The 16,054-nt window shown below is 39.3% G+C and overlaps 1 protein-coding gene across 4 annotated transcripts in view; it reads left to right on the top strand.

Moving 5' to 3' along the window:
• The first annotated feature begins 1,027 nt into the window (after positions 1–1,027).
• LOC121520668 (syntaxin-1A-like) overlaps positions 1,028–16,054 on the top strand; it is a 117,511-nt gene continuing 102,484 nt past the window's right edge. For all 4 annotated transcript variants that reach the window (XR_005992793.1, XM_041804239.1, XM_041804231.1 and 1 more), the window contains exon 1: positions 1,028–1,495. Coding sequence is in view for 3 of the 4 variants with exons in the window: in XM_041804239.1 (XP_041660173.1) it covers positions 1,466–1,495 (30 nt within the window). In the remaining variant the exon portion in view is untranslated. The remainder of the gene's footprint in view (positions 1,496–16,054) is intronic.

Raw genomic sequence — 16,054 nt, 5'->3', positions numbered from 1 at the left:
TCTGCTTTGGGCTTTTGTATATCATGGACTTTTTGCAATTTTTTTTCCTAGGCACACATCCATGACAGGGTGGAAAATTGGCACCCACCACGAGCCAACTGTGGGTATTTTTTTAGCTGTGTTGTTCAACCCACAAGCCACTGTAACAGAGTAATTTTATGACAGTTAACAGCATAAACTGAATCCTGGATTTTAACCTATTACTTCTGACTTCATGAGCAGAACCAAGCAGAGCTACATGCTCACTGGCCAAAGAGCCCTACCTATAGTTAACATTACCACAATAAACTAATAGTTTGTGTTATTTTGGTGGGCCATATCAAGGAAATGGTACATCTGCCTCTTGCTGACCTTGTCCTGTACATGCCGAGGTAGCTCCTCTTAAAGACATCCTGCGATCTATAATATGGGCTATTCTGAAATGGCTTTGTTATATGTGACAACAAAATAACACTCATACTTTCCAGCATAGCCTTTATTGCTGTGATAACTCACCTAATATATAATAACTTAGTTTTTAAAGCACTTGTAAAAACAAGGTTTTACAAAGTGCTTTGACATGCAGAAACAAACATAAGAACTAATTATAAGCTCATAACAATAAACTGATTATCCAGCCTCTCAGCTGAGGCTGTTGAATTTGCATTTGAGAACTTTAAAGCAATAGAAACTCTAACCAGACTCAAAACAACTAAAAAGTCAACTTTTTTCTGGTTATGAACCAGTCAGAGAGCATGCCAGTATGGTTGAAACATTCTTTTTATTACAAAGCCTATAACTTGAATACCATAGGCCTTGGTGATTATACTATACTTCATTATCTTATGCTGCTCCTTAGAAAAAATGGCTGGTGGAAATTTGAGTGGCTGGTAGATTTTGGAATTTTCTAGCCACTGTGGCAAGTAGACTAAAAAGTTCATTTCCATTTCACCTTAAAATCTTGATGAATTTTGTGGTCTTTTGCTGTTCCTACACACAGTACCGCGTGTGGCCGACAGGGGTCGCCGGCTGCCTGAGTTCACTTGAATCCACCTGGGCGTTATCTATGAACCTGCTCAATCGATAACCAAATCAGGCTCTATCTCACCAGCCGGTCAGTCACTCTCTGTGAAGTGCTTACTTCTTTTCAGTCTTGTAGACTGACTTTATCAGGGAAGGAAAACTAAAAAAAGAGTTTGGTTTGAACAAGTAAGGGTCATTGAGGAGGAAGTTGAAGGTGTGTAATGGGTTAACGGCGGAAGGCCTCGCCTCACCTTTAGCGCGCGTCACCCGGCTCTGTAAAGTGGTCCGACCATCCCAGCAGCCGAACCAGAGGAAGGGACATCATCGCCTCTTTCAGCCGCCAGACGCGCGTATCGCCTCGGCCTGTCTGTCATCCTCGTGCCGGTGTCCGCCCCGCCTCTCCATCACCGCACATCCGCGAGACAAACGGAAAGTGAAGGAATAAGAGTGATTTTCAGGCAGCATGAAGGACCGAATGCAAGAACTTCGACATGTAAGTTAATGTTTGATTTTGTCATTAGTCAGCACACACCTGTTTGGTGTTTTTTAACGTATTGTAGAAGAAAATAAAGCGTTTTTACTCCGAAAGCGCACATCCACTTAGCAGGGTGCGCTGATGGAGCAACAGTTGTGACTCTCGGGGTCTGACGGAGGCTGAAATTGGGGGATTTTGAAGGTAACAGACACACACTGCTGCCTGACCTCAGTGTACACGTAAAGACAGACAAAACCTGGTGGAAATAATGATTTTTAATGTAAAACAAACTTTTAGAAATCATATGCTTTTTTTTGTTCGAGCGAAAAAAATCACTTTGATCCACTGTCCATATACTCTTTAAGGTATCGATAAGGGACAGCAGGACGTCTGTGGGAGTTAAAACGAAAACTGTATGTTCATTTCCCCTCTGGATTTTCCGAGTGACTTTCAAATTAATCGTCATACATAGTTAGACTGCAAATATGTGGGCTTTGTGAAAATATGTCAAATGTGTGTGTTTGTCAACTCTGGCTGTGTGATCGAAAAAGGAAATTAGTCCCAGCTCACCCATAACACTTGTCATGTGTCCGCCCTTCTGCTCATCCCAGGCGGTCTTATCTCAAAAGCTTTTTACCACCCACACAGAGAGCAGTTTATTTTTATATATTCTAATATTTGCGTTGCATGTGGACCCAGATGGGAGTTCATCATGTCATAAATTTAACAGGAAGTCATTCACAGCATCTCCTCTCTCCTCAACCATACATCCCTGAGTCGTTATAATAAAACCTTAAAGCTCCTGTGAGGACTTTTATGTGGGTGATGTAAAAGATAGAAATTAATGCTGATGTATTTATATGAGCTACAAAAGCAAAACCTGCTGCTAGCCACAAGATTGACTATTAGTTTGTAATTCCTCAAACAGCTGTTGGTCTTTAAACCTCTTTAAAAATACATTTTCTATGCCAAAGACGCTCTGTGTGTGATGCATTTGACTGCTGGAAAAAAACAGGATTCAAACGAAAGCAAACAAAAAACACTATATAAGTTAAAGATCTGTAAAGAGCAGCTGTCTACAGAGGGCACCAAATAGACACAACCCCTGAGTTCCTCACAGGAGCTTTAAAACATGTTCAGCCTCTTGATGGTTACACAGACAAGATGAAAGTGTGCAAATCCTGAAGAAATGTCTTGCCAGGTTGCACCAGCATTACAGTCTAAAGAGAGTAGCACAAAGCACGTCAGATACACAAACCTAAATTCCATAAAAGTTGGGATGTTGTGTAAAATGTGGATATAGAATACAGTGATTTCTGAATCCTTTTCAACCTAGATTTAACTGAGCAGTGGAAGCAGCAAGCAAAATGAGGAAGAATTACACTTTAATACTTCAACCATTTGTGTCATCAGTCCCCTGCACATACAGAGCGTTGCTAGAAGGAAAGGTGATGTAATGCTGTATGGCTGCTTTGTTTTTCTGCATGTCAAAGCTCTTTGTAAACCCTTGTATTTAAAAGTGCTATAAATAAAGTTATTATTATTATTATTAATGCAGCAGTGAATATGCTCTTGTCCCAACTTTTTTGGAATGTGTTGTAGGTATCAAATTCAGAATGTGCCTATATTTCCAAAAAACAGTGATGTTTTTCAGTCTAAATATTGAATATTTTGTCTTTGTGCTGTATTGATCGTAGGTTGACTCGTAGCCCTTTAGCTAGTCAGTGGCCTGTTTGCTAAGCTAGCACACTGCCATGTGGTCTCTCTGAACAACATACTTACAAGACATTTGTTAGGAAAATATTTCAATTAGGAGGGACTTAAATACAGGTGATAATGTATTTTATAAATTCCGATAAAGGAGAGATGCGCTGTGTTTTTGGCAATTAGTCTCCAACATGATGACTTCATGTTCTTGAAGGAAGGGGTAGTGAAGCAGGTAGCAGGAATAGGACACAGATGAGGTGGCTTGGAGGAGGTGATGGAGTTATTGCAAGATGAAATGAGCTGAAGCCATATGAGGATCTGGACTATTAGCTGAGGGACTGAATAGAGGTGGCTTGGGTGGAGGAGGGTTGCAGTATGAAACGACAGGCGGACTGTGGAGGAGAGGACGGCAGATTTAATATATGACGAGTGCATGATGACTGGTAAAACAAGGTTGTGGCAGAATCTGATTAGCTTAGTACTCAAGAGAGTGAACAGTCATAATCAGCTGATCACCAGAGCGGGAAGAGAGCAAGAATAGAAGGGAGAGATGAATGAGTGGTGACAATTGAATGAATAAGAAACAGTCTTCCTGCTTGAACTTCCGCTGAGCTCTTTTAATGAGGGGAGGAGTTTCCCAGGCACATTGGATAGCACAGAGATTCCCATAAGAACGAATGGACTTAAGGTTGACTCACCAATGTAACCATATGGAGGGGAAAATGAAGGGTTAGATAATTATGACAGTAATGGCGTAACACTGACAGGTCAGACACATACCCAGGCTCTATTTATGCAGTGCAAAGTATGTAAATTCCACCACCAGGAGGCTCTCAGTCAAAATAACAAAAGATGATGTTTAAGGTAGCTGGAAGTGTGAAAAAGTAAAGTTGCACATGATAGCCAAACGTATTTGATAAGGTTCATCACTGTTGTAAAAAATAACGTTGTGCATGAAATAAAAATATTGTATATAATATTAATCATTGCACAAGATGATGAACATTATACATCCCAGTATCCCATTATACTTGATATATAACTATGAAAATGACAGCACATGGATGAACGTACTTCATTTTTCCTGTTGCGAGAAGAAGAAATGTACAATGTGATGGTAAAAGGCATGTTCTATACAATAGGGGAGGTTTTTGCATGCCATACAATCATTTCCTAAAGGCTTTTGATGATTTAACTGAGACTTAGAGAGAATACCTGATGATAGGGTCTCTGTCTTGAGTATTATCCTCCACAGGAATGCTGCTTTTGAGCTGGATGTAGGCTTTTGTAATTATGTGTGTGTCTGTGTGTGTGGTGTTAAAGTGGCTATTGTCAGATCTGGGTAATTGGCAGTTAAACTGAGGAGAGAGAGGGGAAACAATTTATGTCTCCTCAGTTTTCAGTGAAGATGTAGCTCTGAATTGGTCTCAAGGGAGACAACAGCTCTGCCAGCTCTGTGTGTGTATGAGAGGCGTGTCTCCAACCTGCCATGCTGCCTCCTCTGGTGCTGAAAGGATGCATTTGCCCAGAGAGAGAGAGAGAGAGAGAGAGAGAGAGAGAGAGAAATGGAGAAATCACACAAATCTTCATCACCGGCTTCAGTGGAAAAACCTCGACCAATGTTCAGTCAAACCATTCAGGGTCGACAGAATTTCTCTGTCAGCTGCTGATTCTATTTCCTTTTTATTATTTTTGATGATATCTTTCATGTCTGAGAAATGGCTCCTGGAGCGGCTCCAGACAGAACGATTTTCAGGCAATCTCCACCAAATAAAACTGAAGTAAATTGCAAGTCACAGGCAGTTATTTCCCATCAGCACCAGATTAATATTGTTTTTCATTTACAGCCTTCAGTTAATGCAGTTTTTTGAAAGTCATGTAAGTCCTCAGTGGGTCTTGAGAGCAAAGAGAGATTTAATGATTTGTCTGTTTTCTTCTCAAATACTTTGTTTCAAAGTTGTAGCATATGAGCCAGAGATCTCCTCTTCAGACATCTACTATCTGCTTATACTGTAAATCCAAAAATATTTAAACTACAGCTGTCTTAGACAAAAAATATATCACAATTTAGAAACCTGAACTAGCTAAAGTCTGATTTTCCACATAATTGATTAGTATGTTTACATAGCTTTGTGATTAATCTCTGTAAAGGACTGGGTTCAGTTTGTTGAATCGTATCTTAAGGTGCATCGATGGTCCAGTTTGGTTCACTACACTTTGATACAGTAAACCCTGATTTTCCACAATGTGTCTAGCTCCAACCTTGAGGGTCAAGGTTGGATATGGGGGTCTGGATTTCCAGCATGTATCCTGGTTTATGTTTGTTGTATTTGTGAAGTAGGGCTGCAGTGATAGAATCTTTTTGTAATTGAGTACTCTATCGATTCTTCTGGTGATTGATTGAGTACTCAGATAAGAAGTGTTGCATTTTTTTAATCAGTCACGTTGGCTTTTTCAAGAGACGTAGTACTAGACAAATGAAAAAAGAAGCTGGTGATGACAGTTTACATTTCTTAAAGTTAAAAGGAGAGGAAGTTATGTAATGACATTACATCATGCCATATTTGGGGTTTTAGGGATCCTCTCCCAGGAAATGTTGGGTGCCAACACTTTATTTCTTCTATAATAGTTTATTTTTATTTTCCAATTTGTCATTAAAATAAAGGGACACTTTATCAGTTTAACATCCTCTACTTTATGCATAACTGTAATATTACACATTATAGCAAGAATAAAGCTCCATCATTCACACAGCGGTCTGATGATGGCTGAAAGGTGAACCTTTAGATTACAGGAATATGTTCTGTTTTTCAAAGGGTGTTCACTTTTAATTTTTTGCACATTTTTTTGTTTGTGAGTTCATCCATCATAAAAATCTGACATTTTAAGACCATCCACTGACATGGAGAACACATTTTAAGGGATAAAGCTGCTTCTATGACCTGTTGAAGCCTGATGAACTTTAACCTATTTAGTCTCAGCCGATGTCTTTGGCAATAGTGTGTTTCTATTAAATTGGTGTCAATTTATTATCACTATAAGTCTTATCAAATTATTTGGGATGCTGAAACTTTTTGAAAAATACGCTGCAATCAAGACGTCAGTGCGCTGAATTTTAAATCATTTATAATTAAATGTATGACTGGCGCACACAGAAGAGAGAGAGAGAGGGAGAGAGAGAGGGAAAGCCCCAAAACAGGACTTGAATCGTTACGCCTGACGGTGTTCTGTGAAACCGTCGGGTCAATCAGAGAAGTTTATGAATTTCCCTGAAGTCTGCAGACACAAACTTAGCGCTGTCTCACACCAGCGAGTCATGCAGGCAAGATTAACTCGGAGATCTGCGTAGGTTCACCGGTGCAGGCATAGTGCAACATCTGCCATAAAACCGCGACCAGTGGATGCGTAAAAACACAGGATGAGTGCCTGTCAACATCAGTGCATCAACTTCTCTTCCCTTGTGATTTTCACGCCTCAAATCATGCATGTTACGTTATAGAAACAGCGAAAACAAGTGCATTGTGCCACACAAATAGCCGTCCGTGCGAAACACAGTACACCGTGCAACACACAGCGCGCAATGTCCAAGATTACAGCATGGGCGTATGGATACATGACTGATTTAAGCGAAGTCTCGAGGCAGATAATTTGCCTCGAGGAATTTTTTGATTCGAATCACCCGAATAATTCGAGGAATCGTTTCAGCCCTAATGTGTAGACCAAGCAGTTTTGTTTCAGCATGGTTTGGTGTACACTAGAGAAATAGTCTGAATGGATAGCAAACACATGATGGAATATTACCCGTACTTTAACATACTGACCTACATGAACAAATTAACACAAAGAGTACTGTGCAGAACTTTCAGACATGTTTGGGCCAAAATTTGAGGTAATTGAAAATGCTGAGTAAGCTGCCTGAGGGCACTACTCAGTAGGAAGGAGGATTGACACAACCCAGGTTGTGCTCTGAATGTCCTCACCAGGGGCAAAATAATCTTTTGAAAAGATAAAGTCTAGACCTTTGAAGCAGAGCCAAGGCACAAAACCGCCAACGGTCCCCAGGTGTATCACCGGGGGTGAAAAGATCTGGACGAATGAGGCCCTCAAGCTTGATGTATGTGAACAACACATGTGTTGACATGTGTTGAACATGACTCCACTCTCCCCCACCTCTCCAGCCCCTGGTAGTGGCACATCGGGGTAAATCTTGTCCTACATGCCTACAACCTATGCACACTACTGTTTCTGCATAAAGAGGCAGCGGACAATCAGTTACAGATCAAACATTTACACCTGAGCCAGAAGGAACCAATACAACCTTCAACAAACATTTTTAAAGATGCTCCCCCTGGGATGTTAATAGACCAAGATGACAGATTTTACACTGTAGACATTAACACCACACAGGAAAGGAGGTCTTTCCCAAAGACCATTCAGCACTGACTTCACCCTAAATAGAGAGAAATTAACACCATTTACCAGAATTGTCTGCCAAACAGTGATAGATGATTGATGGATGTAAAGTTCTGAGATTGTCATAGAAGAAATATTATCTATTTTGATACCATGGAGGGAAAAGGTTTAATGGCTGTTTTTGACATGGTACGGTTGTGTTATGGCTGCATCACTCCTCCATTTTCATTTCAGTGTGCATGTGCAAAAAATATGTTATGGCATTTGTGTGATTTATGAGTTAAGTTACAACACTTTCCCTTTCTTATCCCATGATAAGTAATATCAGTAACGGCTGAGGCTTATCTGTGGCTCTTCTGGGATAAAATCATCGCAAGAGGAAGCAATAAAAGCAGTATCCAGCTAACTGGAGTCCTTCATTCAAAGCATATCCCTAGGCTGTTTCATCAGTATGATCGTAAAGTGTGTATGTTAGCAGGGAGGGAGCAAGGCGAAACAATCAAAAAAATATATTTTTCATTTTGCATTTGATCATTTATCATATTTTTGTTTATTCTGTTTATTTAAAGGTTGTTTAATACAACAGTATAGATACAAATGTAGTTATCTTTTAGATTTAAGAATATAGATGTTTAGACTTTTACATTATTTCAACAGCTTTGGAATATCTGTGTTCTGTGAGTACACCCCCCCCAAAAAAAAGCATCCATGAATTGGTAAATAAAAAAATTATCATTATCATTAGTCACAGTTCTGCTTTGTTCTTTTCAAAATATAGGCCAATGCCGTTTAGCATTTCTGCAGAGAAACACACCTCATTTGTATAGAATGCTTTATTCTGACTTTTTCCAAGCTCAGTTATACAGGCACTTGCTGGGAGCTTTGTATATAAACATTTATAGAGGTAAAACTATGCTATGGCAGGACTCTGCATTCAACACACAGCACACACGTGCATGGTAGTGAAAGCCGTGATGTTGCAAGCTGGAGCTGACGTGCTGCAGCCGTCACGTTGGAAACATGCACCCAGTCTAAAACTGCCTTTATTCATCCAGCTGCAAGCAAAGTCCTGTCAGCGGATGTTATGGCACCCAAAACTGCCAGCTTATTTGTGCAATTTGGACAGTACTCTCTCTCTTTGGCTCTCAGCAGCTTTTTGGTTAAAAAGGATAAATGATTTTGCCAATCACAAAAGTACTACAGAAAGTTTTAATGATGTTCTATATAAAAATAATCTGTCATGTCACTGATTGTTCTGTTTTTGGCTCATAGAAAGGCATAATTATTGATTTTAGTGTTAGACTCTTCTCAGCAGCTTTAAAATAGCCTGAATCATACCACACTCTATATTTTTTGTTACATGGCGTTTCAGTTGGTTTGATTGACAGCTGGGATTGGCAGTACAAGCATCACTGAGGAGTCATCTTGACCCTGACAGTTTATTGGAAGAGCTTTCCACTTGCAGCATCCATATATCCATACTGGGCTCAGCATGAGTCTTTGCTCTTTATTTTCAAGCTGTAAAACATTTTGTAGCTGCTCTGGGATTATAATGAGGCCTTTAAATTACAGATTTGTTTCCCCTGTTTCCATAGTTTTCAATGTGATTTCTTTCCAAGATCATTCACTTTGATATGTTGAGAGATTTCAGAGCCCCTTCTTGACCCTTTGTTGCCAGGGAAACGGCTCCCATCGTGGGCATTCGTGCTATAAAGTGGTCTCTTGTGATTTGCCAAACTAAAAGCAGCTCTAAGACCTCTGAGGATTGGCAGTGGGATAGAGACACCTCACTGGGAAAAGGGCTGTTAGGGGCTGATGGTGGAGCCGGGCTCAGGAGATGATATCAGGTTAGGTCCTTGTGTGTCAGTTGGTATCCATTCCATGAGGAGGAGGGGAGGGGGCTTTTGTGTTCATGAAAGACTTGGGCTCCCTGAGGAGGAGCTGGAGGTGGACAGTAGTTTATGGAGGCATGGAGTTTGGAGAGTTGAGTCATTTTTACAAAGTAGCAAATGAATATCTGCAGTATTTATTGAACTGGATCAAGAACATCTAAGGTGGCTGGAAAAGTGAAACCTTGCAGGTATAGTCTGGTTAAAACAGGCAGCGTAACATTTTGTTCCAACATAATCTCCTGCTGAAATGCTTCTTGAATAAAATTTTAGTTGTTGCTTGGGATGCACTGATGGATTATCTTAACACCAGTCTTGGCTTATAACAGCCTTGTTCACAAACACTAGCCATTGGCAAATAAAAGCATGAACCAGTATCTTTTTCCAGTGTTAAATCTTTTGTGTCCAGTCATTTTAATTCTAGCATGTGGCACATTGTACTGCTGATTTAGATAAGAGATTTTTTTTACTGGGCAGAAGATGCAACCAAATGGGCAAACTCTTATCTGTTTTCATAGTCACACTTGAGCGGAAATGTTGGTATGGTTAATCAGTATGAGTATCAGCCCTATTTTTCACAATGAATGTTTCTGTACTATAATTAATAAACATGGTAAAGACTGCAGTCTGCTGCCTGAAAATCCATGCTAGTGTGTTTTATGCACCCCACTAAACCTGGGATCCCTGCTTTTGTTACTGTTATGTTGATTAAACCAGTAGTTCTCAACTGGTCCGGCCTCAGGACCCACCAGTCCATCCTATGACAGATCACAACCCAAGTTTCCAAAATGTTCAACGACGCATGTTTAGTTAATTAGATATGTTGCAGTTTGGAGCATAATTGGACCAAAACACCTAATATACAAAAGAAAAGGGCAAATTTTATACCCTCTTTCACCATCATTATGTGTCAATCATTGCCAGTTTTCCAGAGAACTTGTGAAATTACTTTATTATAATGGGAAAAGTAGCCATTTATGCAAGAAGAGGAGATAGATTAGTTGAAACATTTTTTTTTTAATTTATTTTTGGCCTTTTCATGCCCCCACTTGATAGAAGAAGGACAGTGGACAGACTCAGAAACAGGGCAGAGAGTGGGGAGAGACATGCGGCAAGGGCCTCAGGCCGGATTCGAACCCTTGCCCCCCGCACACATGGGTAGCGCCCCAAACCACTTGACCATCTGCGCTCCCGATTAGTTGAAATATTGATCGGAGATTTAAATTTACCCAATTTCACAGTAAAACAGGGTAAGATAAAAGGTATCAATGCATGTTCAATGAGGACTTCAGGACTTTTGCCACCATTTTTTTTTTAGACCCACTGAAAACTGCTCCGCGACCCACTTTTGGGTTCTGACACACAGGTTGAGAACCACTGAATTAAACTGTTCCTTTCTAAGGAACTTGTTTGCCTCTGTGCTATGATACTAAAGAATGTTTAACAATAAAATGGTTCTAAGCTGGGTTAGATCAGAGGACTCCTTCTCCTTGGGAATCAGGATTCCCACTGCTCTACACCACGCTATCGGTATAGACTGAGTTAAGTCTCAATTTTTTAGACTATTTCTACAGAATAGTAAAATCTTACTTTTCTTATTTTATATACTTTTCTTAATCAAAATCAGAATGTCATAAAAATCATCATTCCTTTATTTACAGTTTTACCTATCTAATATTGTGCTGGGTAAAATATAAAATGATTTGTTGCTTGTGTTTGGTGAAAAATGTAAAAGATGGGCAACTTAAAAAAAGAACACAGAAAAAAAATCTAATATTTTTCTATATTGCTTAGCCATGTTGCAATATGTTCATTGAGAATGATCAGCCAGGGATAACAATGAAACTGAGATTAATTAAACAGCCCAACAGTGTCACTAAATTATTCATTCACGCTACTTAAATCTCAGGAATCACTGAGAACATGCCTTCATTCAGTGCTATCTAACAGAAATACCCTGGCTCTAGTAAACTGTCTGCAGCCTGCTGTGACTAAATGAATGTAATTAATTTTAGAAACGTTGGATTTATAATGACGCTGACATATTATCTGGATTAATTATAGTTCTCTTTTATTGGATCTGTGTGTTTTCATATGTGGATTTATGATTTTCTTTTAATTTTGTCGTCTTCTAGTATAAAAATATCTGTTTTTTAATAGCGCCCAAAAAAATGAGCATAGGTGCATTAAAAAGAATAGGAAATTTGCTTTAAACTTGTATTTCGTCCTGTGTTTTTGCGTGTTTGTACGTGCATGCTGTAAGTGTGCTTACCCATGTGCTCGGCAGCATATTTAGACTGGCTCATATCTGCATGAGGGTGCAGGTTCAGCTCCAACTTTACCCATATGCACACAAAGCTAGTTTATGAGCTCAACACCTGCTCGGACTTCTGCTCATTAGCTCTCTGCCTAAAAACTGTCAGTCCCAATATCTAACATGGTGATACAGCCTCTTCTGTATCATCACCTTGTCCCACCACTCCCAGTTGGCCGAGCAGTGATTTTGGTGACAGATGGCTCAGATATGATGCATTTTCAGTCAAGCTCTGAATCCTAAGAGGAAACATACTGATGAGGTTATTACAGTTCTCATACACTGCTGGGGCTGTTATCAATCAAATGTTTATCCCCTCAGTTTTACCTATTTTTTGTCTCTTTTTCATATCCACCTCTTTATAATAACACCTTATTTTCCCTTTTTTATTACTCTTTCTCTTTTCCTATTTTTGATTTATCACTTGTCCTCCTCTATGTTTTTCCCCTTACCTTCTCCTACCTCTCTCTTTGCTGTTAGTGTAAGCATCTGTTCAGGCAGGTCTTTGTGAGTGTGTATAGTGGCGATACTAACTGTCACTTCCTGTTTGGTGTTAAAGTGATACGTTCACAAACAGGATGGATACTGAGCATTTTCTAAGGCTCAGATAAGGGTGAAATTCTTGTTCGTTGTCATTATCTTCCTTTTTTCTCCCTTTTATTTGACTTTATTAATTTATTTACCCTTTTTCATCCTTGACCTGGTTTTGACTGAATACATTTCTTCAGTGTTGCAAGCCACAGTGGGAAAAAAAAGATTTTTTTGCTATCTGGCTGAATGATTGAACTTTCTAACTTTTGTTAAAAAAGCAATATACACAGTAGCTTCTTTAGCATGCCATGGGCAGTGTAAACAGGTGCTACAAACACAAAACCAGAATATAACTATCACTTAAAAACCTTTTCAATGCATCACTTAAGACTTCTAAAAGTCTAATAGTTTTTATCACAGCTTACAGCATGCGTAGAATAAACTTATGAATGGAAATAGATCACCAATACCTTTAGAAACCATGGATTATCAGTGTTTTTCCCCCCAAAATGGTTAGCTTGGTTTTTTGTTTTTAAGTAAGAATAATCAACCTGAAATTAATAATATGTTGCCTCATCAAAGTAAATCAAATAAGTTGTATTTCAACCTCTTTTGTAAGAAAATGTTGTCCCACATTTTTTTTAACATAAACTTTCTACTAGCCTTATTTGATCTCTTAGGCTGTTTAAAACATGGACATAGTCTCAGTGATGTCACCTGATAAAGGTGTAATGAAACCCAATGATGGAAGCTGCCATATTAGAAATCCTGTCTGAAATCAACTTTCTGTCAAAACACAGAGAGGTTGAGTTGAGGCGGGCCTAAAGAAGTGACACAGGTTATTAAGGAACTCTTGAACCATAAATCGTAGCCTCGTACTTATTTCCTTCTGAAGCCCAGTCATTTTGCCATTCTGATGATGCTATCCATACCTTTGTTTTCCTTATGGAAGCTTTTTAATGAGCCTGGAACTTGGGGGATTTTTTCAGTGTCTTTAAAGATTGAATCCACAATGGCAAATCCAACATTGAATGTCTTTTTATCATTTGTTCAATCCATTTTTTTAACATTTGTGTCTTAGATGCTAATGACAACCACCATACTATTTTCTGACAATACTTTGTGATGGGATAACAACCAATGGCAGGCTGTTCCATTGTCATGCCAGGCTGTGTTAAACTGCACATATCTAACTGGACAGATCCTGGTGGAGATGGCCTGAATAGCTCATAAAGAAGAGAAAGGGAGACGGAGAGCCCGTGATGTGGCCCTCTGTGTCTCTGCAGACAGGAACTGACGATACAAAGAGAGCAAGGACTCCTTTGGAAATATGTCAACATTTAAAAGACTTTTGTTGCAGAATGATTATTTTTTTCAGTTTTTGGTCCCAAAGAGATGGGAGAACAAGTTTGTGCAAAAAGTGTCATTATTGTTTACACGTTAAAAAGTCTTAAAGTTTAGATTTGTTCAGTTTTTCTTTTGTCTTTGTAGTCTTATGACTTTTTGAAAAAATTAAGTGACGTTACTGCAGCAAACATACTCTTAAAGCCCAGGCTGTTCAGAAAAGAAGGCTGTTTAGAGGTTGACTGTGCACCACAGGGTTGATGTTTTACTAACTTTTTAAGACAGTAAGTCCAGGTGAGACAAAATAGTTTAAAAAATAGCTTAGGGTTCAGAGGGATAATGCAATCAAAACTGATGAGTTGTGATAAATTACCTTCCTGTACAATTTTTCTGAATAAATAAATGACAAACACCTTTTTGAAATGGTCTGTAAACATTTTTGTTTTGCTGAAAAATGTCATAAATCATCAGGCTGGGAGAGCAGGTGGCCTAGTGGTTAAAGGCGCTACCCATGTGTGCACATGGCCCGGGTTCGAATCCGGCCTGGGGCCCTTTACCGCATGTCTCTCCCCCACCCTTGACCCTGTTTCTGACTCTATCCACTGTTCTCCTCTATCTAATAAAGGCACAAAAATGCCCCAAAATAAATAAATAAATCAGGCTGATCCAAGTTTCAGGCTGTGCTTGTTTGTGGTTAAAGAATGGCTGAACTAGTCAGCGTCATATAGGGAGAGAGAGGCGGTAGCTACAAGTGGGGTTTACTTGTTCTGCAAGTCTATAAACATTAGTGCTTAGTGAAGAGACTAGCATGGATGCAGTTATATCTTATCATATGTGCTTCATATGTTTTGTTGCACTGATTGGCCCAGAATTAATGTGACAGAATGTTCGCCCAGTCATCCTCCAAGATTTTCTTAGAGGTTCTTCCCTTTCAAAAAAAAAAAAAAAAATGCATGGGCTGTTGCCCAGATTGGTCTGAAATACATCCAATGCCATTGATGTGTAAAATAGTCTATCTGGAGTGTCAGGTTAGCCTAACGAAGATTCCTTTGGTTTTTCAGCTAGCCTCAAGTGGACCCTTAAGAAGCTACAGTTATTTGGCTTTTTGTATTGATGTATTAACACTGGACTCTGTTGCTTGTATGCGGACTTTATTTGTAAAACTAGAAAAGCACTCAGAGAGCACAGACCTCCGCCATTAGCCCTGTCTCCCAGTAGTAAAGAATCCTTTAAAAAAATTCCTGGATCCAGACGGTGATCCGGATCACTCCCAAAATCTAATCATTTTTTCCTTATGCCATTTCTGACATTTCCTGAAAATTTCATCAAAATCCGTCCGTAACTTTTTGAGTTATGTTGCTAACAAACAAACAAACTAACTAACAAACCCTGCCGATCACATGACCTCCTTGGCGGAGGTAATTATGAGCAGTGAGCTAATATGGCATTCTCCCTTGCTTGACTTACTCAAACTTGAAAAACCCTACAAAATGAGGGGATAATTCACTGTGGAATATTCTGCTAACAAAATTAATTACAGTCCAATTTGCCCCTTACCTTACACACTTAACCCAGTTATCTATCTTTTTATAACGCACACATGTTTTACTGAGCCTCTTCTTTTCCCTTATTGTCATTATCCTGTCAAGATAAAGACACAAACTTCATAATGAGAAATAATTAGTGTGTTAATGCTATTTACTGCCAATTTAGTAGCCTTAACTTGAGAACTGTGTAACAAAGGCAGTCAGTGGTTCTATTTTTGACCACCTTTAAAGACTTAAACCTCTGTCAATGCTCTTAAATAGTGATGGAGCAGAATAATGCAGCTGTAAAAAGTGCTGTCACACTCCTGTATTGTCACTAGACGTGCACACACAAACACAGCCACAAATATGTCATTCATCGACACACACAGGCTGCATAATTGCATTAATGAGCCTTGAAATGAGTGTGACCAATCTGGCATTTCACCAGAGACTTGTTTGTCTCTGCAAATGAGGTGACAGTTGCATTAATATGTGTGGGCCGCTAATAGGAATTTCAGAAATGTGTGAATGGATAGTCCATTGAATTGTTGTGCACTATAGGCTGTCCTTATCTACACCTGAAAAACTCAACGTATTTACTGGTTTGATAGCCGTCTACCCGTGAGATTTCCTTGGATCCATTTTGTTTTATTACATGCTGATGAGTTTGTGTAGTAAAATTTTCATTCTTGTGACTCTGGTAGCAGCAGCTCCCGAGGTGTTTGCTGATGAAGATCCTAATATAAAATAATGACGATTCTGTTATCAAACCATCCACATCTGCTGTCGGAGAAATAGCCTGGGGTCCTCTTTGTTGCTGCTGCTAAAATTGAATTTGTGATGTGTCGAA

Source organism: Cheilinus undulatus, linkage group 2 (genome assembly GCF_018320785.1).
Source record: "Cheilinus undulatus linkage group 2, ASM1832078v1, whole genome shotgun sequence".
Classification (NCBI taxonomy): Eukaryota; Metazoa; Chordata; class Actinopteri; order Labriformes; family Labridae; genus Cheilinus; species Cheilinus undulatus.
This window is presented reverse-complemented; position numbering and strand designations above follow the sequence as displayed.